At 44.4% G+C, this 21,888-nt stretch overlaps 2 protein-coding genes across 8 annotated transcripts in view; one reads left to right on the top strand and one right to left on the bottom strand.

Moving 5' to 3' along the window:
• Positions 1 to 7,598: 7,598 nt before the first annotated feature.
• arl6ip5a (ADP-ribosylation factor-like 6 interacting protein 5a) lies at positions 7,599 to 11,747 on the top strand. The gene is made up of 3 exons (XM_034584846.1): positions 7,599 to 7,846; positions 10,593 to 10,810; positions 11,161 to 11,747. Exons 1-3 carry the CDS (start codon positions 7,620 to 7,622, stop codon positions 11,334 to 11,336), a joined length of 621 nt encoding a protein of 206 aa, XP_034440737.1. The 5' UTR covers positions 7,599 to 7,619; the 3' UTR covers positions 11,337 to 11,747.
• Positions 11,748 to 16,007: 4,260 nt separating this feature from the next.
• frmd4ba (FERM domain containing 4Ba) overlaps positions 16,008 to 21,888 on the bottom strand; it is a 44,956-nt gene continuing 39,075 nt past the window's right edge. For 2 of the 7 annotated variants that reach the window (XM_034584844.1, XM_034584838.1), the window contains exons 19-24: positions 21,730 to 21,865; positions 20,975 to 21,139; positions 20,137 to 20,885; positions 19,897 to 20,032; positions 19,338 to 19,586; positions 16,008 to 17,130 (exon numbers count right to left, since the gene is read on the bottom strand). In XM_034584844.1, coding sequence (XP_034440735.1) covers position 17,130; positions 19,338 to 19,586; positions 19,897 to 20,032; positions 20,137 to 20,885; positions 20,975 to 21,139; positions 21,730 to 21,865 — 1,436 coding nt within the window. In that variant the 3' untranslated portion in view covers positions 16,008 to 17,129. Of the gene's footprint in view, positions 17,131 to 18,855; positions 19,004 to 19,337; positions 19,587 to 19,896; positions 20,033 to 20,136; positions 20,886 to 20,974; positions 21,140 to 21,729; positions 21,866 to 21,888 lie in introns of all 7 variants that reach the window. The other 5 variants (XM_034584840.1, XM_034584839.1, XM_034584841.1 and 2 more) reach the window with 5 other exon arrangements.

Below are 21,888 nucleotides of genomic sequence, written 5' to 3' on the forward strand. Positions count from 1 at the left end.
CCTCCTCTGACATCTGCAGCATGTAGGCCAGAGCTGAGCAGTGGATGACAGAGAGTTCCTCCTTTGATTTGATCTCTGACGTCAGGAACTGTTGCATCTGCTGATGAACTGAGTGGTCGTTCATCTCAGTCAGACAGTGGAAGATGTTGATGCTTCTGTCAGGAGAAAAGTCATCACTCTTCATCTTCTTCAGGTTGTTGATGACTCTCTGGATGATCTCTGGATTGTTCCCTGTCCGACCCAGCAGGTCTCCTAAGACTCTCTGGTTGGACTCCAGACTGAGGCCGTGAAGGAAGCGAACAAACAGGTCCAGATGACCATTTGTACTGGTGAGGGATTTCTCCATGGTTCTCTTCAGGAAGTCATCCAGGGAGAAGGTACTGTCTGTGTCCCCATATGTTCCCAAGAAGTTGTTGAGTTCTTCGGTGTTCCTCTTGGTGTAACAGTGGAACATGTAGACTGCAGCCAGAAACTCCTGAACGCTCAGATGAACAAAGCAGTAGACTGATTTCTGGAAGATCACACACTCTCTTCTGAAGATCTCAGTACAAACTCCTGAGTACACCGTGGCCTCTGGGACATTAAGACCACACCGCTCCAGGTCTTCTTGGTAGAACATGATGTTTCCTTCCTCCAGATATTTAAGTGCCTGCCTCCCCAGCTTCAGAAGAACGTCCCTGTCAGCCTCCGTCAGCTGCTGTGGAGTCGTCTCATGTCCCTCACCGTACTTGTTGTTCTTCCTCTTTGTCTGAACCAGCAGGAAGTATGAGTACAGGTCAGTCAGGGTCTTGGGCAGCTCTCCTCTCTGGTCTGTGGTCAACATGTGCTCCAGAACTGTAGCACTGATCCAGCAGAAGACTGGGATTTGACACATGATGTGGAGGCTCCTGGACGTCTTGATGTGTGAGATGATTCTGCTGCACAGCTCTTCATCACTGAATCTCCTCCTGAAGTACTCCTCCTTCTGGGCGTCAGTGAAGCCTCGTACTTCTGTGACCCTGTCGACACATGTAGGAGGGATCTGATTGGCCGCCGCAGGTCTGGAGGTTATCCAGACGAGAGCCGAGGGAAGCAGATTCCCCTGGATGAGGTTTGTCAGCAGCACGTTGACTGATGACCTCTGTGTGACATCAGACACAAGCTTCCTGTGTTTGAAGTCCAGAGAAAGTCTGCTTTCATCCAGGCCGTCAAAGATGAACAAAGGTTTACAGACAGCGAGCGTCTCTGCCGTGAGCTTCTGTAGCGTTGGATGGAAAACACAGAGCAGCGTGAGAAGACTGTGCTGCTGGTCTTTCACTAGGTTCAGCTCCCTGAACGAAAGCACAGTCAGCAGACCCACATCTTGGTTTTCTAAACCCTCTGCCCAGTCCAGAGTGAACTTCTGCACCGAGAAGGTTTTTCCAACGCCAGCGACACCGTTGGTCAGGACGACTCTGATGCTGCTCTGCTGGTCAGTTAAGGCTTTAAAGATGTCGTGGCACTTGATGGGAGTGTCGTGGAGGCTCTTCATCTTGGAATGCGTCTCAAGCTGCCTCACCTCATGTTGAGTATTAACCTCTTCACTCTGTCCCTCTGTGATGTAGAGCTCAGTGTAGATCCTGTTGAGGAGGGTTCTACTTCTTGTTTCATCAGTTCCTTCAGTCACATGTTCACATCTCCTCCTCAGACTGATCTTATGTTCATCTAAAACCTCCTGCAGACCACGATCTGCTGAAAGACAAGAAACAATGTCAGAGACAGAGAATCTGAGAATCTGCTGATTGTTTTCATCAGATACAGAAAAACTACAGAAAATAAAAGCTTTTTAACTTTGTGCTTTTATAACGATGTTTAATGTTGATGCTGTATGAAGGAACAAAATAAAACAACATGTGCTGTTGTCAGAAGTGAAGACATCAGCAGACACATGTACAGTGCTGCTCTGACCGGCTGTCTGAGCTCCAGCTCCTGTTCTGGATCTTTTTCCACACTGGGGACAGGAGGAGTCTCCTGAAGAACCAGACTGGTCCCAGTATGAGGTGATGCACTGTCTGCAGAACCAGTGTCCACAGCTGGTGGAGACTGGATCCTTCAGGACGTCCTGACACGAAGCACAGCAGGACGACTGCTCCTCCTCAGAAACATGACTCCTCTTCCTCTCTCTGTGAAGACATTTCCTGATAACTCAAATGTCACAGTCACAGGTTGTCATTACTTCTGTCAAGAAGGGTTTTTTTTCACCCTGTATGTTTGTGTGTGGGTTGGTTCGTTAGTGGGATTATAAAAAACGACAGATTACCAGTAAACTTGGTGGAAGGTTGTGGTCTGTGAACCAGATCGGGGGGGGTTCCTCTTTCACAGACATGTTCAGAGGACTGATGTTTACCGGTGTGTGGAATTTGGTGCAGATCCAAATAAAAATGAGTCTCTAGTGAATTTCAAAGTGGTTTCATAAGGTTGTTGGTGGAGGTCTGAGCTCTTTGAGTGATTCTGAGAGATTAGTCACCAACTTCAATGAAGTTGTGTCCTAATGCAGGGGCCACACTAGAGGAAACTAAATCCTCTTCAGAGCAGTTCACAGTAGAAACAGTCTCTTACTCTGTGTGTGAGGGTCCAGGTTCATTACTGAAGAATATAGGAGGTTCCATGGACCGGTCACTCTTCAGAGACACACAGCTGGACCCTGGAGACTCTGCTCTCAGTCTGTGGTCCTGACCTCTGCAAACACAAACACGTTTTTATTCAGAACACATCATTCACTGGTTCATTCTCTGAGGATTCAGTTTGGAGGTTCACATGTTTGTAGCAGGTCTCTTACTTTGTGTGTGAGGGTCCAGGTTCATTACTGAAGAATATAGGAGGTTCCATGGACCGGTCACTCTTCAGAGACACACAGCTGAACACTGGAGACTCTGCTCTGTCCTCCTCTTCCTCCTCATAACCACTCATCTTCACTCTGAGAGTAAAACACTGTGAGCTCACAGGAACCAGGACAAACCAGTCTGAACCAGGACAAACCAGTCTGTTCAAGAAACGCACCCAAAAATATCTTGCTTGGTATTTTTGTGTGCGTTTCTTGAACAGACACACACACACTCACTCAGGTTACTTTAACGTATGATTGTGAAAACACGTTCTGTTATTAAACACTTGATGAACAGATGTGATGAAGATAAAAAGTGAAACTGTGAGTTAACTCTGTTAATTAGTCCTTTGAAGGCTCTTTGTTCCAGACCTGCTGTTCACATCTGTCTCTGGGGATCCAGCTAAAAACACTGACACTGACACTGACACTGAGCTCAATCACACACAATGAAGCCAGGTAGTGTCGTGTTCTTTTGTCCCGAGATATGAGAAGGGCCGGTCTCGGTTTGGTTCAACAAGTATTTATTTAGAAGCAATGAAAAGCTACAACATAGCTATGGGCACTCAACGCATTTCATTGGTCAATAACGAGGGGGAGTCACCGTGGCTTAGCCCTGGCTCTCTCTTGCTAGTGCACAGGCATGGTCCCAGCCTCTTGGCACTGGAATCTGCCAATGGGATTTTCTTATGAAAACTGTGCATTCATGTATGTGTGATGTTTGAATAAAGCTAATGGAGTTTAGGCTGTAATATAGTAAGTTAGGTATGAGAACAAGTTAAAGTACAGTGTATTGTATGCCACAGATGTACAGTCTCCACAACAGGCATTACAGGTGCGAGACTGAACTGCGATGTGACGCACCCACACACACACTAACCAACTTCAAGATCAAAACCAGCCAGCAACGGCTACTATCAGTCACTATCTGAAGGCCACACATTCTCCCACATATTCAGCCCAAACTGCCCCTGCCCCCACCCCTGTCTAACATACTGCATTTGTTTAGAGTTCAGTTTCATTGCCATCTTCACAGACACACACACAAAGAAAAACATAGATTTTAGTCTTAACAGTAGTAAACTCAGTGTTTCTTCAAATATAACAGAGTCAACGCTCCTACACTGTTCCCCTGTTGTCACAGTTTAATGTGTTGGACTCAGCCAATCACAACGTTGAGTCAAACTGTTGATTGACTGACAGAAGTTCATCTGAATCTTCTTCTCTCTAAAGTCCACGAGTAGAAAAACTGACTCAGAGTCAGTGACAATAAAAAGAATGTCGCGAACACAATGCTCTAATTCAAAATCTATAACTCCTATCTGTAAAATAAGAACACCGTGAGAATCACAAGACTTTGACGAACAAGCAGATAAAAAATGAGATTAAGAAATGAAAATTAACATGGGACCCAATGGGGGAGAGATATTTCTACACTCTAGCGCTCTCCTCAAACAAATGCTTGTTACTCAACAAAAAAGCAATGCATTGCGTGCACCACTAGGCGGAACCCATAATAATATAAATGTTGCTGAACACTCACCTGCCTCAGACTTCACGTCTCCCTCCTGTGTTCCTTGTAGTTAGAACAAATCTGAACACTTTCACTTTCACTGGCTGCTCCTCCTCCGCTCTGCAGTTACTGGAGCAGTGGGAGGTTGCATAAGAACAGAGGAAACTACGGTGGCCCTGAGAGCTCAACGCACCGCAACGTAAGAAAACACATGCAAGTGGACAAAACACAAGCAAAGTAAGAAAACATCTTCATCAATTTCACAACACAACACAACACGTTACAGAAATGACAGCAAATACAGAAATGCGTGACGTGTTGTTCACACTTTGTGTTTTGTCACCGTGACAACAGCCTCGTGCACAGCTCCATGAAGAGATGATGGTCTCACTCTGGTGCAGAGGAAGTGAACTGGACCTCAGAGCTTCAACATCTGCTGGACAGATGTTAGAGCAGCGTGTTCATGAACATGGCGTCACAGTCACATGTTACACTGACACACGTGTGTTGATGATCATAACAAAGTCACATGATGAGAACTTGAGCCTGTCAGGAACTGACTCTGTCAAACATTTCTTATCCTGAAGTCAGAAAGAACTGAGATGGGCTTGAAAATGAAGTGAAATCATCATGTTGAGACAAGTGTCTCCACAAAATAACACAAACTGTTCAACACAACAGGCCCAAAATGTTCACTTTCTTCAGGACATCATCTCTCAGACACTTTCTGTCACTTGTCTCTGCTGTTCCCAGAGGCCTGCTACAGTCTCCCCCTTGTGGTTGTTCGGAGGTGGTGGTCGAGAACAAGAATCTTCATCTACGTTTGTATAAAACGTCCTCTATTAAATATGGTAAAATGTTTATTAAACAGTTTCCTCAGCGATTTAAAAATGCTCTGCTCTTCATCGACTCTTCTTCATACTGTAAATGTGACATTCACTTTTCTTCTGGTTGTTTCCATTATGTCAAACTGGTGATTTTGTTCTATTACCTGCACCAAGGACGTGATGTTTTCACCTGTTTGTTTGCAAGAGGAAAGAAAACCAGAGTCATGATTCCAGCGAAGTCGGTGGAAGGATGTTTATTGTGCATTAAAGCAGAGACAAGTAGTAACAAAACTTTTCTCTCTGAGATGTTTTTCTTCTCGTTACATCTGGTTTGTCACAGAGGAAATGATCCATGTGTTTGACTCATAGACTGAATATAAAGGCTTTGACTGGGATGTTCTGCTGTTATACTACAGCGCCACCTGTGGGTCAAAAGTAGAAAAGCGACCACCGCTCTGCACCTGATGCAGAAATGAAAACGTCCCATTTTTAAGTCCAGAGTTTTGATCTTTTGTGTCAAAGACAAAACTCTGATTTTGAACTCAAAGTGATTTGATTGTGTTTAACTTTGTGTTGAACTAAATCAATTTCTGACGTGAATCCAGGAACTTTCAGCTCATAAACAAACAGAATGTGGTTATATACACATAGAGACATACTGAGGGACAAAGGTGGAAAAGAATAAAGGAAACTTAAACACATATATGTGACTCTTTATAGAGGGTTTATATATTCTGCTTGTGTTGTGTCATTTCAATAAACACATTCTTCATGTGAATAAACACAATTGGTAGCGAGGGCCATCTATTGGTGACGTTACATATTACAACAACCTCCTCTGATTCCTCTGGAGCTCTGTCTCCACTCTGCCTCCCAGCAACAAGGCCCAGTCAGAGCCGCTCTACACACAAGTTGCTGCTGCTTCAGCCTCTGTGGATCCTCAGGACACAGCTCAGCCTCCGTCCACACACACTGTCCTCTTCACACTCAGCTCCACCAAGATCTCTCCCTCCACCTGTTGAGAGAAGAAGACATCAGTGTTTACAGAGACTCACTTCATCAGCTGTGAGTCAGCGATGCAGCACATCCAGTAGAAAGAGCAGCAGGGACTTCGGTCCTGTTCAGAGGTGGAGCAGCTTCCTCTCTGCTTCATGTTCACGTGTTGGAATGAACACGCTAAGAGCTAAGTGTGTTTCCTCTGCATGTCAAAGTGCAGAGTGGACACCTGAGAGCTGGATTTACTGCTGTTACAGGTGAAGCCATGTTTCACTGTGTGTTGATGAACATCTGCTTCTGACAAACTGTGGCCAGATGAGACAGATGGACCTCAGCAGAGGTTCTGGTCTGTATAAAGAGCTCCTGGTTACCATGGTGATGATGAGAGGCTTCAGTCCCACTGATCTCAGAGCTGTGACAAAGATCCACCTGATCAGTTCTTCACTGATGAAGTGAGAAAACAAACTGTCTCAGATCAGATGAAGACGACACCGTCTCTGTTCATCGTGTGAGGCTGTCAGCTGTGGTCCAGCTTCATTTCCTGTTCACATGAAAACAACAACAACTGTCGTCTTCACATCAACTCAATCAAATGATCCCAAGCAGCTTGTGGCTCGTCTGATTGGCCAACTGTTGTCTCTCTGTGTTTCTCTCCAATCCTGACGTCTGTCATCATTCTCCTCTCACAGCTTCACTGAGGAAACACTGAGGCCTGAACTACGAAGCCACTTCAACATATCCAGGAGATCTTTCTGAGATCCAGCTCAACTTAACCTAACAAACACAGTCAGGCTATGTGGTCACATGACGCTGGTTATCAACTCGTTAAGTTAACTCCTGTTGTTGTGGATCGTCATCATGACTGGCAAAAACAATGGGATGAGGGAGGAAAAGGACGCCATCTATATCAAGTAAAGCAAAAAGTGGGAGGAATGAAAACAAAAGGGAAAAACACCAGACAACAAACAGTTATATCAAGAACAGGACACATAGGACTAAATAAAACAATGCACTTAATAGGGAAACATCCATCATGACAGTGTGAATGTGGTTTAGGGGAAGAAACTGTGGAACATGTCATCTGTCACTGTCAGAAATATAACACAGAAAGAGGAAACCTACAGAAGGAGCTGAGGAAATGTGGGAGGGAAGTGTTTAATCTGAAGAAATAGTTCAGTATTGGGGAAAGAAAATATAAAGTCTTGTTTGAGTTTTTAAAAGAAACTGGATTAATGACAAGGATTGAATTTTAAGTTGTTGGGGTTTTTATTTTATTTTATTTTGTTTTGTTTTTTTGTTTCTATTTGTTTTTATTATTGATGTATTTGCGCAGACCAAACACTCTGACTCACACTCCAGTATAGTAGGTGGCGGTAATGCACCTTTAACGTTAGGTGCCACCCCCCGTTAAACTAAAAGAAGAAGAAGAAGAATTGCATGGATGAGAGGAGCTGCTGTCAGATCAGAAGACACGCTGAGGAGGAGGCTAATGGCGAAGGTGGAGCTGACGCCGCTCAGACCGTGGGACGACTTCTTCCCCGGCTCCGAGAGATTCTCCAAACCGGACGTGAAGGATTTGGCGAAGTGGAACAACAGGGTGGTCAGCAACCTGCTCTACTACCAGACCAACTATCTGGCTCTGGCAGTCGTCGTCTTCCTCATTGTCGGGTCAGTGACATACGGGAAGTTATGGTGTCAACACAGCAGCTGTGTTTGTTGATTAGGTGTTAGCATCTAAATGCTGCTCACTTTTTAGGAAGTTTTTTTTATCTTCTCGTGTCTGTTTGTATCTGTGGGGCTGTGGGGTGTGAGCTGGGATGTAGGCTGCCACTTTGAAGGGATTATTCAAACCGTTATTATTGTTCCTGCCTCAACGTGATGCACTGTTATTGTTATGTTGTCAGCAGGAAGTACAGTCAAAAAGTTCCCTCTCCTGCTGGGATATGATTCAGACATTTTATTGTTTCAGCTTCTGATACAGATATGTCATCCAACATATGAATGGAGTTTCTTCACCTCGAACTTGATTTGCATGAGTTACTTTCAAAGCATCCATCCCCACATTTCTGTGTCACAGAAGAGACTAAATATAGAAGTGTATTTAAACAACTCCCTCTCCTGGATGAACTTTGAACTAACTTATTTGTCTTATTAATTCTCCACTACTGTTACAGATAATACTTTGAAATGGATGAAATCTTCAAATTCGTCCCCGATGTCGCTACTCACTGATATGACTCTGAGAGGCTAATATTGATTTATGATATCGGCAAACTGATCGATCGAAGATACCTCAAGCAGAACTAGACTCAATGTGGGCGTCCATCTGCATCGACAGGTTGGGGGGAGTGGAGAAAGCTAAGACTGGTTTGTTATAGTGTAAATAATAATAGTGATATTTATAGATGTAGTGATATTAATGATGGCAGCACAAGTTAATAATGATAATAATAATATTAAAGTTGGTCCTGACTCGTTCTGTACCATGAACCATAATCAGATTTCAGCCTCTGACCACTGCAAGCTTCTCCATGTCTCCAGTCTATTATCTGATGAGTCCATACAAGGCAGATTCATCACAGTCCACGTTATGAAATATCTTGGCTTTAGTTGCACTTTGCTCTAACTTAAGCCTGGTTTACTAAAAATAGTGATGCCCTCTGTCACGCTCTGTGTGCTGAGCTGTGTGATGACAGATCGTTGCTATGGTTTGTCTCATCAGCTGCTGCACTGCAGATAGCACAGTCACGAGAGCAGCAGCTTAATCAGCTGGATGGACCCTGTATCTTTGAGGAGGGAAAACACAAGTATTGAACATTTCATCAGCGAGTTGATCCCGACTCATGAGGCAACAAGGCTGAACTTTGACATGTAAAATTTTGCTGGTTTCATTAAATCATGACATTTTAATCCAGTTTGGAAACAGCTCACCCACATCTCTGCGTTTACATGAACATTATTGGTAAACCTAAGTGTTCTCAACAAACTTAACTGCACACACAGACAATGCTCTGGGTTTATCGCTGCCCTTATAACACTGCAATTGTAACCTGTTGTTTCTGACTGATAACTTTGGTCTAAAGGTCTGAAAATCCTGTGATCACAAATTGATTTGTGTCTACTGAACTTTAAATGATTCTGTGCCTCCTCATACATTTCTTCTTCTTCTTCATTCAGCTCTAACAGCAGGTTTTCTCCAGGTTTTCTCCAGGAGATCCTCAACAAATCTCTAGATTCGAGGCAATCTGTTAGACTTAAATACAGTTAAAGTTCACAGTTCAGTGTCCAAAAATAAACCACAGGTTTTTTCAGGAGAAAATACAATTTCAAGTGAATAGTAATAGCCTTGAATAGTAATTCAAGTAATTGTCCACCAGAGGGCATTGGAAAGTAACTTGAACTGTTTAGAATTTAAGGATTAAAGGAATTTAAGGATTTAAAGGGACACGGATTTAGTGTCTCCTAGTTTGTATGTAATAAAATATAACTGTGGTGAGTATATTGATATTACAATTGAGGAAACTTTACCCAGTTATCCAGGATCACCACTGTTAATGTGAGGCTTTAAACCTCAAAGATTGGCAGTAACTGCGAGACAGGCCTTTGATCACGCACTGAGGTCATGAACTTGACGTGATGACATCACTGCCGCCAGGCCTGGATTTGTCTCACAGCTTTTGTATCTGAGGCGTCTGGTCAGAGAAAAAACAACAGTTGAGGATGAAAATTGTTGTTTTGGTTATTGATATATGATATATGCAACTTTTCATATTATCATAATAGTTTCAGATTAATCTTCTCTGAAAAATGTGATAAAATCCCCATCATATTTCCATAGAGCCCAAGGAGTGATACCTTTCAATTCCTTGTTACCTCCACCAAGGAGGTTAGGTTTTTACCACTGTTCATTTGTTTGTCAGCTTCTTTAACATGGATAAAGATAGATAGAGATATTTTTGGGGCATTTTCACAAATATCGCAGGGAGTAATTAATGGATATTGATGAAAATGTTTGGTGGTTGTTTAGGGGACGTATAATAATAAGAGTGTGAAATTTGGTGCAGCTTGATTGAATTTAAGGTGTTGGGAGATGTTCTAGTTTTATTTTACTATCGGTATCAAATCGAAAGTTTTCCACCACGTAAAGAAAAGCAACTTTTTATATTATTATATTATCATAATAGTTTGTGATTAATCTTCTGCTAATTGACTAATTAATAAATTCAATACTGGTAAAATGTTAGTTCTTTCAGTTGAGAAAAAACAATCTGTGATACTTTAAGGGGTGCTGTTGTTGTATTGACAGCATCTAAACACTAGGTGGAGCCAGTGACCACACACATGAACCCTTCCTTTGCTCATGCTGTAAACTGACCCCCTGCTCCCTGCTGCGTCTCCTGTTGCCACCCTGCAGGTTCATGAACCCTCTGGGGATGTTCACAGCGATGGCCGTGGTGTCGGGGGTGTTCCTGGGCTCCGTGTGGGCCGGGGAGAACCGAGCAGTGATCAACAACTTTAAGAGGCAGAGCCCCACAGCGTTTGTGATCGCCGTCATGATTGCCAGCTACCTCCTCATCTCCATGCTGGGGAGTGTCATGGTGTTCATGTCGGCAATCACTTTACCTTTGGCATGTAAGTTCAAGACAGGAATGCTTGAAGGTCACATTTTGATTTTAAACCATAAATGACACATAAAGTTAATATATGCATGTTACTGCAATATAATTTCAGGCATTAAAGTGATGAGAGACTAAAAATAATTTAATAGCTGAATAAAAACCTTTTACGTCTGAGTAAATGTCTTTTTAGAGTACAGTGATCTGTTCTTTTGAATTATAAAATGATCTTAGCTCGTTTTAAATGAGTCAAACGTGTTGTCACAGATTCTCACAGACTGATGTTATCATAGTTTGAAAAGTTTATAGGTTTGTTTTTGCCAAACGTTTCAACTGTAACCAGTCGCTCTCCCGTCTGCCTTTCAGTGATATTTGCACACTCCTCATTTCGCCTGCGCAACATGAAGAATAAACTGGAGAACAAGATCGAGTGCGCCGGCCTGAAGAGGTCACCCATGGGTATTTTGCTGGAGGCTCTGGGTCAACAAGAAGAGAACTTTCAAAAGATCCAGAGCTTCCTGGAGGGAAAACTGAAGGATTGATTGGACTTGGAACAGAGCCACACAAATATGCATACACATGCACCAATATACACAAACGTACATCTTTTTGGCCAAAGATTTTGACTTTTTTCTTAGATTTAACGAATGTCTGCATCTCTCTGTCTAAACCTCCTTAAAAGTTTGTTTCCTACACAGTGTGTTTACTCGAGTGTGTTTTGCAAAGCAGCCTTGTTATCTTTACCTCTGGGTTATCTGCCACTCCACCTAGAACTTGTCAGGGCAGTTTTTCTGAAAGACAGCGATGCGTGCACCTCTACGCTGCCTCACATCTGTGCTGTGCGGCATGTCAGTACTGCACACAGCTGCAGACTCCTCTCCTTGGTACAGAGATCTGTGTTTAATCACAGTGTCAGCACTGCCTGTTAACCCTCGACTAAAATTGTGAAAGCGATGCAAGTGTTGCCTTTTTAACAAAGAATTCGAAAGTGCACAGTCAACACACATCACTGCCAAGGCACCGAGGGCTGGGTTGTCTGCTCACATAAAACGTAACAGTTTACTCGAGCACAGAAACAGAGCGACCTCATGTTCACGCTAATAAAGAGAGCGAGACAAAAGAGAGAAGGGAGTGAGATGAGTGGCAATATTTAAAATGAGAACTTCAAAGCATCGAGAGGTCTTAACCCGCACCCATCAGTATTCCTCCCGCACCTCTCTCTGTTTAATCTTGACAGTGCCCCCTGGGTGATGGATTGGCCAACTTTGCTTTCCTCTCCACTTACCCCCAATGCTAATCAATGGGCTGCAGTAGATTATAGTGTGGAGAGCTGAGCACGCCGCGCGGTGACAAAGTGCATCTGCAGTCACTCACCTCCAAATCCGAGTTAGTTTTTGCAGCGTCAGCTGCTTTGGCTGTTTCATATTGGATTCCATTTAAAATTGACTGCAGATAGCGAGAATCCATCTGGAACATAACGTGCTGTTATTTGGTTTTAAGGGGCAGAGTGAGGATGTGAGGGGAAACATGAAGATAAGAATGATGGGCATTAAAAAGAGAAAGCTGTGTTCATGTTAACCCTTTGCCTTCAGAATAACTAAAATCCTTCCTTTCCTCTGTAAGGAATGTGTGATATTTTTGAAGCGAGCTCCACAGATGACCTCTGCACACTCAGGTGAAACAGTATTCCAGTAACCCCCCCCCCCCCCCCCCCCCCCCGCGGCTGTGCTACAGTATTGATTTATGTCCCCCACTGCGGGGCCTCATCTTCATCCATATTGTGGAACTTGGCGAGAAACTAGAACTAAAGTCATGTCCCTGAAGGCACAGTGGAGGCCCTTGTTCTCTCTGCTTCAGCTGCCGTGAGGAACGTACCGACACGTGTGTGCTGCCGCTCGCACAACAGGTGTGTGTGTTCTGTGTTTTTAGACACAGTTGCACAGTGCAAAACAACGCTCATGCTTTGTTGGTGTTGTTGCATGAGTCAGCAACAGTTCACTAACTTGTCATTTTGAAACAGCTGTAAATGCGTCCAAAGGTAGTGTGACAAATAAAGCTGTGCACTGTTTTGGCTCCAGCTGCTAAGTAACAACTCTACTCCTTATGCAGGATTTCAAGTTACAACATCCTCCACCTGTTTAGTTTCCACAACACATAGGTGTGGGTCAGGGAATCCTTTTTGCAATCATATAATACGTAACTCTGTTCGGTCCCTTTGACAACACACTGCCTTCGGGTTGACCCTTTTCAGTCCCCGCCCCTCCTCCTCGGCCTGCCCGAGAGGCTTTGGCTCTTTGCTGGCTAAGCTGGTTAACTAGCTTCAGAACTCAAGACGACTTGTCATTCAGCAGATCCGGCCGCCTGGGCCAACACTGCGGCGGCGGATCACGTGACGCGTTAACGATGACCCGCTGTGACCTTTCCACAGTCTGCTGCATCCTCATGTGATCTCCTCAACCCTTCCCGTACACCCACACTGCTCTCCTCCACCTCCTGAGAGCTCACCCATGTTAGCAGATGAACCCGGGCCTCGGTGCATGTGACCGGTCGGCTAATCCAACCATTCAACAGGCATAACTTGTCAGAGCCGTTACTGCATGGATCAAGGTGCAATGTGCTGATCCTTGGGACGGTTTACTCTCACTTTAATCTGATTTTGTCGTAGCTTAGCTGTTCATGTCTGACACCTAGTGTACCTGCTCAAGAATTGGGTCTAGTCATGAAAGTTTTTGACCCAAGGGCAGATTTGATACCTAAGCTTCTGAGCCAGTGTCCAAAGTGTATATATATTTTTTTTTTCAATATCTTACTTTGAGAAATATCGAAAAATACTTATTTTGTGAGGCAACGCAAATACAATCCATAAACACTGAACTGAGCTCATAAAGTCAATATGATTAACTTTCCTTTAAGCTTCCAGCAGTCGCAGAGCAACATTAGCTTAAGCCAAAGGATTAAATGACATTTTCATACAATCGCAACTAACTCCTGAAGGAAATATCTGGCTCTTTTCCTGCTAGATGCTATGCCTTGTTTACTGGTAATGGTTGCCAGGTTCTGCAGAACAAAACCAGCCCAAAAAAAACTGCCCAATACCAGAACTCAAAATATATCCCTGCCATACCATATTTTGTGTTTAGAGTCCTTTATGCAAGGCAGCTCTACTCAACCCGCGGAACAAATGTCAACCCACTGCAACACAAAGAGAGCAGGCAACCCTGCTAGGTAGCTGCTAACATTATCTGTCCACGTGCAGTTTGGTGCTGGAACAGGCAGCATACAAATGGTTCATCAGAGCCTTTTTGCTGAAGACAAAGACTGTTTATAAAGATGGGCGACATGACACCTTCCCAAAAGTGAAGCCAAATCATCCGGGTTAGCCCCCTAGTGGCTGGCTACAGTAGAGGTCATAAATCGTACGTCATTTGGAGTCTCTCCTTAACCTAACCCCAATCTGCATGTGTTTGGACTGTGGGAGGAAACTGGATTAACGGGAGAATACCCACGCAGACACAGGGAGAACATGCACTGAGACCCCTGCTGAACCGGGAACCTTTTTGCGGTGAGGCAACAGTGCTCACCACATACATTAAAATGATAATAAATAAATGTTTTTGTCATTTTTGGTAGTTCTTATCACTGTTAAGTGTTAGTTTTGGTTTCAATTAATTATTTGATGCAATAAAATTGGGGTGAGACACTATTATTTACAGCTGAGTTTGATACAGGATTGATTGTGCCGATGTATCTGTTAGCACCCATTACTAGGATTCATTTTATTTCACAGTGAGAGGAGGTGGAGACGCGTCTTCTTAAACAGATGTCAACTAGAAATGGTGGTTGGTGATACTTAACCAGAACATTTTAATAACAGGTTGTACGATCAAAAAAAGGAAGTGAGAATCACTATTGTAGTCCAAAAACATATTTCATACAAAATATTGATCGCTGCAGCTTTAAATCGGGAATCTTCTAATTATAAACAAGGCCTACTCCCGACCAGACTGTTGATACCAGCTCTCAGTATTTGATGGTTTTTGGTACTTGGCGCTCCAGACAACAATTACTGCCATCTAACTATAAAGTTTGAGACCCAGCTCTAATCGGCTCTGTAGTTTCGTCTGTAGTTAAGATGAGACGAAAGCACATAGGAGCCCATTGTTTATGTAGTGGCGTGTCAGCTGGAGCAGTCGCCCTGACGTCTGGCTGCAGCTGGTGCGAGGCACCGCAGGAACCGAGACACAGCGAGACAGCTGGATGCAAAACACTCCGGCCCCATCTCACCGCCTCTGGTACAGCCGAGGAGCTGGGAGGTATCCGAGACCTCCCCCAAGCTCGCTCAGGAAGCACAACACCGAGAGGCACTGCGAGCAAGTGAAGCTGCTCGACTGCGGCCTTCTGAAGAGGCGAGCGGTGGCAGGATACACACTTTCAAGGGTTAGAAAAGTGGGGAAAGGGAGGGAGGGGAATGAGGTGAAGGGTTACAGCATTATCTCTGGGAGGGTGGAGGAAGCTCAATGCATGTCTACAGCAGACTTGTGTTGCGTGGATGCCTGGAGGGAGGGTTTGGTGCAATAAACACTGGCTTGTCATTCACAGGGAGGACAGAAGAGGAGGGTTTAGCTCACGGAGGGTGTGACAGCTTTTAAAGACTGGTTTGGTCGGTTTATGGCCCTAAGACACATACCAAACAAAAAAGTGCCTGGCTGCACTGCAAAGGCGTTGAGAAAACAGAGTGACAGAGCTCTGCAGCAGGGGAGTAATTTTAAAAACAGATCATTTATTCATAATTAGCTATCATCATGACTGATTGCTGCTCCGCTTTCATTCTTACAGGCTCCAAAAAAAAGTAAGATAAACTGGGATGTAGCCAGTTATCTCTCAAACTATAATCTGCTTCCTTGAACGTTCCCCACATGATCCATTTCTCAACTGTTAGTACGTACAGAATGAAGCTGTCCAGGATCAGTGACACAGGCTGCTCTTTCAGACTTAAGGTTATTCAGCTGTTTTCCTCTTGAGCGGTGCTACTTTTCAAGCCCTCATTTCATTAATTGAAGTGGATCAACAGACGTTCACTTATCTAATTTAAGGGATTTGGATTTAAACCCTGCATTTCCTGCACTGAGAGAAGGGATGAGGATTTTGAAATTTCCAGAGACGCTTTAAGTCTCTATAACTTAATAAGCGTCGCCTTCAAACCACACAAATCATTCAAACGCTGATTTTTTTATTCAAACAAATGCAATTATACAAATGACTAAGAACCAGCTTAACAACAGTTGTTTACTATATATTACATGCTTTTCAAATACATAAAAATGTCTAAAAAAGAAGGGAAAAAAAGACAGACCCAGTGTATTTACAATACCAACATTTATATACAGCTTCATTCTCTGAGAGAAATTGGGAGCACCAGTCCATGATTTCCAGCATGGATGAAATATCATGTTTAAAAAAATAAAATAAAGAAAAGATAAGATAAACAAAACTGAACCGTCTTCTTGCAGTGACTGATCAGATGTGGCAGTAATATTAAAGTTGATGACTTCGAGTAATACTCAAGTGGTGTGATGCAGTAGAAGTACTTGGCTCAATTGTATTGTTAAGTACTGACAGTGAGATGTACTAAATACTCAGTAAATGACACACAGGAGGACAGGAAGCACAGTGGTAGTTTGAAACGATGCTGTTTGATAAAACTGGATCTGGCGGCTGTACATCGTTCCAGGAAGTAGCCATCTCCTCTGACTCATTTTTAATGAGTTCAATCCTTCATTTTGATGATGTCCTCATCAATCCATGTCTGATCCTTCATGGTAACAGTATTCATACATGTGTGTAAATAGGAGAACATCAGCAAAGCAGTAGTCTTTTCTCCTTGTTCATAACGGCTCAGTATCCTCTTACAGAGACAGTCTTAGTCCTTGGTTAGTGAAGTCGGCATCTCCTCAGAGAAACACTGGAGAGTTTCAGTCCACAGCAGGTCCTGGTAAGGTTTCAGTGCACAACTGCCATCACCACAAACACTCGCAATTCCACACACGTAGACGCTCCTCTTGGGTTTTGTTATGATTTAAAACACAAGGATGTGGGTCGGTTTGGCAACTGTGTTTGTGACAAACAAGTTCCTTCATTCTTTGGATCCCGTTTACAGAAACATGGGTAAGTGCAGTCTAAGGCACAATGACAACGTGTCAAGGTGAGAGATTCGTACAGCGCGACGACAAGTGAGGCAACTACACTATTGTTCCCGGTTTTGAGTCCTCGTGCCATTGAATCTGGTCGTCTGGTTCCATGTTTGTGTGCATTTGGCTGCTGACATCTATGTAAGATCTGGAATAAGCACAGGAGATCGAAACACATTAGACAGCTGGCAAAATGAATGTGACTGGTTAAGAATGGGTTTAGAATGAATTAACCCTGGGCTGTGATTATCCAACCCAATACCAAGATCAGGAGCTCCACTTTAAGTAGGAATGTAAAAACACACACTAATGTAAGTTACCATGTGTTTCAGATCTGCTCAAGGTGGAGTAAGAGATTCTAATCCAATACACTTTTCATCCCATTCAGTGATCATCTCCTCATGGTCCACAAGCACTAGCAGAGCCAGTTATGTGCTCCTGGCAGAACTGGCTATGTAAATGGGAAACCATCAAAGTAGCCTGGGTTGAGCCACACTAATATGATTCCATTCTGTCGGCAACAGGTGGCGTTCGTGCTTGTGCACAGGGCAATGAAAAGAGGTAAAAAAAAAATAGCATGGGACAGTAAAACACTTGCTGACGGAGAGTGGATTACCAGGGGAAGGGGAGGGAAGGGGACAGAGAAAGAGCAATGTACCCTTCCATCACCACCAGACCCTGAGGAGTTTGTGACAGTATTGATTGAAGATGAGAGACCGGCGCCGATGTTGAGTAGAGTGTGTCGTGACGGCAGTATATACAGTAATATAACCACAGTGTCAAGAAAGAAAGATGGCAAAGTCCAAGAGGAGGTCAGAAGAACAAGGTTCTTTGATAAGGAAATAGGGAAGAGCATCGGTGAGGTTCTCCAACAATGGAGACTGCACCTTCAGACTAAGTAGGAAATTCAGCCCAGGCCCAGTTCACTAAATTTAAATGACCTGCCCAGGGACATCTGAACTTTGTAGCTTGACGAGATATTTTATCAGTGTGATGTTAGTTACAGTAGCTAGACAGTTAATTATCGTGGTCTGCAGTTGTTGTTCTGGAACCGGGTAAAAGTCGGATAGTCTATTCACTTTGTCTCTGCAGCAACTGCAACAACAGTTTGTCATCTTGCTGTTTACTCTACATCATGATGTTTGTCCGAGTATGTAAATTTTTATAGCCACAAACAACTATATACACAGGTTTGCGTGCACAGTGGGATCGTTTGGATTGATGCAATAACTGAAATACTCTTCCAGGTAATGTTAACTTATTTTTTAGCTTACAGCCACTAAACTACTGACTTCTTTGTCTTGCTAGTTTTAAGTCTGATGGAATAAAGTTCTTTTCATTTTCACGCCATGAGACTGTCTCAATGCACCCATGCGTTTAGGAGGTGCAGAGCTTCTGGATGAGCACTGAAGGGGGGGGGGGGGTGTATTGTTTTGCTCTTGAGAGTCGTTCTCCAGAAAATGGCACACATGGTAAACATGTCAGAACCAGACTGGGTCCTTCCTAACCAACCAAAACAATCTTTGTATTGTCTTGTTCAGAGCCATTTTCTGCTTTGATATTGTTTTACAGTTTTTTGCACTTACTCCACCTTTAATGTTAAACTCAGTTTCAAACCCAGGGTCAAACATTCTCACGCAACAATGCAGCAGATGCACACAGAAATTAAAAACACACACAGCCTTCAAATGCGACAATGATCAGGGGTCACATTTTCCCTCTGCCACACAAGTGCTCTCCCACCACCAAAAGAAGCCCGAAATCATGAAGGTAAAAATGATTTGGAGTTTTCTGTGAGGCCCTGCCACGTTTGAAAAAAGATCCCCATCACCATGATAACCAAGTGGGGTAGTTTTACATTCTCATCTCTCACCCTTTCCTCTGTGCTGCGACTTTGATTATTGGGGGGAAAAGATTAATTTCCCTGGTCAGTAGCATAGGCTGCAGCACCACACCTCTCTAAAGGCCCCGCAGGGCGCGCCATCCTATTACCGCTCCGCCACTCAAACTCTGTGGGACATCTGCACATGAGAGGGGGCAAAGGTGAAGGGTGAATAGCAGCTCATGGGCAGGGAGCCTCTGCATGGGCCGGGAAGGCAAACAGCAGAGGAGAAATAACAAACTACAAAAAAGAGAAATGTGACCACTGGATGGCAATATGCTTGCCAGAAGAGGAAGTAGGGCAGGCATGTTTTAATAGAAGCCATGCAGTTACCTTATCATACATGATAATGCACAATAAAACATCTCAAAAATGCAAAGTTCACTTCAACATGGACGAGCAGACTATGATTTACACTGCAGACAAACCCAAAGAAGCAAACGCACAGGCTCCAGCTGTCGCTGTTTACTTACTATGAACTACCTTTAGCAAAGGACACCTTACTGAGCCTGTGCCCTCTGGAGGATTGAGGCTGCGCAGGGCTGGAGGCCACCTGTCTGGCTCGACAGCCAGGGGAGTAGGAGGAGGAGGGAAAGGAGGAGGAGGGCAGGGAGGAGGTGGAGGAGGAAGCTGAGGAGGAAGAACTAGCAGGGAAAAAGGCACAGCGCCTCCGACCGTCAGGGCTGTGCCAGGAGGCCTTTAAAACCTGTGAGGCACCATATCTATAAGAAAGCAGGGCCCAGTGGAGAGTTAAGGAGGAGAAGAGAACCATTCTGAAGTTCTGAGGAGGATGTGACAGCCGGCCCCAACGTAGAGTCTATAATCCTACTGCTGAACCAGGCTGTAACATTAAATACATACATAACATGAAGGTGAAGTTAAAGAAAAGGTAACACTGGCTACACAAGTGTTGTGTGTAAGGGATAACCATTCCAGGTAATTAAATACTGTGCTTAGCTCTGGGGATAAGGAGGATCAGGGAGTGTCTTATTGGATAAGGAGCTGAGTTGAGGCCAAGTTTTTCTTTCTCACCTGCTGTGGGCAGAGTGGCTGTATGGGGCTGTGCTGTAAGAGTAGGTCGGCGGCGGCGCATGCATAGGCATGTCATATTCCGACATGCCACCACTCATGTGGCTGTGCCAGTTTCCAGTGGAGGATGCTGAGGACGCTGTAGAAAACAAATGGTGCAATTTAGTAATGATCGACCTTTGTGTTAAACTTGTGTCAACATTATTTGCTAGAGACTGTGTTTACAGGGTGCAGTGGTCTGACCTGATGAGAACATGTTTCTGTTGTTGTGGCTGTAGGGTGCAGGCATGGTCTGATAGCCCAGGCTCTGCTGGGAGCCTCTGTCGAAGTCGTAGTATGGAGGTTGTTTGTGTGCGGCGTTGCGATGGTACCAGCCTTTCAAGTGCTCAGCCACCAAGGCTTTTTGGATGTTCTTGGTGACATGCTCGTTGCTGTGGGCCACCTGACGGTTTCTTGGTGGCCTGAGCGTAGCATATGGGTGCTGCGACATGCCGTCTATCTCGTCGTTACCATAGTGACTGTGCACGTCGTGATAATCTGTCGGGGCGGGATGGTAGGAGGGGTTGACATTATAGTGTCCCTCCATCTCGTTGTCATACATGTAGTGTCCGTTGGAGTAAGGCTCTGGGTCTGCGTAGCTGGGGTAACCTGTGACATAATAAGCTGTTGTGGTGGGTCGGGCCCGAGGCTGGTAGGCGTAGCAGCGGGTATCTGGCTGAGCCAGGTTGGGCATGCTGCCTGTGTTGGCGTACAGGTCTTTTCTGTGGCGACCGCGGGTTCTGCGTTTGTGGGTGTGGTTACCAGGAACACTGTACTCCACACTGGACTGGCTTGTGTAGGAGGAGCCGTCATCGAGGACCTCTGTGCTGTTGCTGCGTCGGGCTGGGGAGAAGGTGAACGTTGGCACGGGAGGTTCAGTTTCTGTCTGGAACTGAGACTGGGACTCCAGACTCCCGCTACGCTGGCGGAAATGTTGTGGAGCATCCTCTGTCCTACAAGAGTAAAACATGATTCAGCAAAAGACACAAGAGCTGCTGAAAGAAAATATAAAGGAATAAACAGTCCATCTCTGAGGCCTCACCTTAGCTGGTTGCTGCTGTAGGCGTTGCGGGTGAGGAGAGGGGTAGGGGGCATGCTGCGGGCGTCACGTGGCTGTCTGGAAGCCGGTTTAAAAGGGCTTCTGTGGCTTGATAAGGCATCACGGTGACTGTAATGGAGCGGTTCCTGGACTTGTCCATAAATTAATCTGGAACAGAAATAACAACAGTGTTTTCAGGGCATTCGCCTCTTCAGGCCAGAGCTTTTTTTTATCAAGGTAAACACCTCTACCCTTGCTCACAAAACTGAAGAAGAAAAAAAAAAACCTTGCGTGTGCTTGAATTTAGTCTCGACTTTAGTCACCCCTTCCACCTGAATGGCTGTAATTTCAGAGTCCATTGATCTTTCTTTTCATGCAACAGTAAGCATTGTGACCGAAATCCCTATAGCAACACATTGCTTCTATCGTTTTGTAAACAGTAGTGAAGTGGCTGCCATCTAAACTAAGTTTCCAGAGCCACTTTCCTGTTTCTTTTCCTCTCAACTTGGACTTGTTGACTGCTCCTTCACAGGCAGTGACATGTTCTTCTACATCTATTTTTAAAGCAAGTGCATTTGGGCTGATAAGAGGGAGATTGCTGGAGAGGCAGAAGAAAGAGGGAGGAGATTACTGGCAGGAATGTAGCTCTGGATCTGCTCTACAGGTCTGAACTCGCTCCTTGCTCAGTCACACACACACACTGGAAAATATAAAAAAAACATAAATACACTCCATTCGTGTCAGTGCTAGCTGTGTACCTGCTGTCTGCGTGCTGCTCGTTGGCAGATACACGTCTCTCCTGGTTGTAGTGGAGGTCCAGGGTTTCTGCGTGGTGCGGTCGTGGAGAATACTGCACTGACCTGGACCGCTGCCTCTGGGAAGTAAACTCATCATCTGGGAGATAAAAGCAATAACTT

The sequence above is a fragment of the Hippoglossus hippoglossus genome, chromosome 5 (genome assembly GCF_009819705.1).
Source record: "Hippoglossus hippoglossus isolate fHipHip1 chromosome 5, fHipHip1.pri, whole genome shotgun sequence".
Classification (NCBI taxonomy): domain Eukaryota; kingdom Metazoa; phylum Chordata; class Actinopteri; order Pleuronectiformes; family Pleuronectidae; genus Hippoglossus; species Hippoglossus hippoglossus.

Excerpts from the sequence above, each read along its gene's own strand:
- arl6ip5a (XM_034584846.1), top strand. The coding sequence starts at position 7,620 with ATGAGAGGAGCTGCTGTCAGATCAGAAGACACGCTGAGGAGGAGGCTA. Across the intron at positions 7,847-10,592 it reads GTCGTCTTCCTCATTGTCGG|GTTCATGAACCCTCTGGGGA; the intron begins GTCAGTGACATA and ends GCCACCCTGCAG. Across the intron at positions 10,811-11,160 it reads AATCACTTTACCTTTGGCAT|TGATATTTGCACACTCCTCA; the intron begins GTAAGTTCAAGA and ends TCTGCCTTTCAG.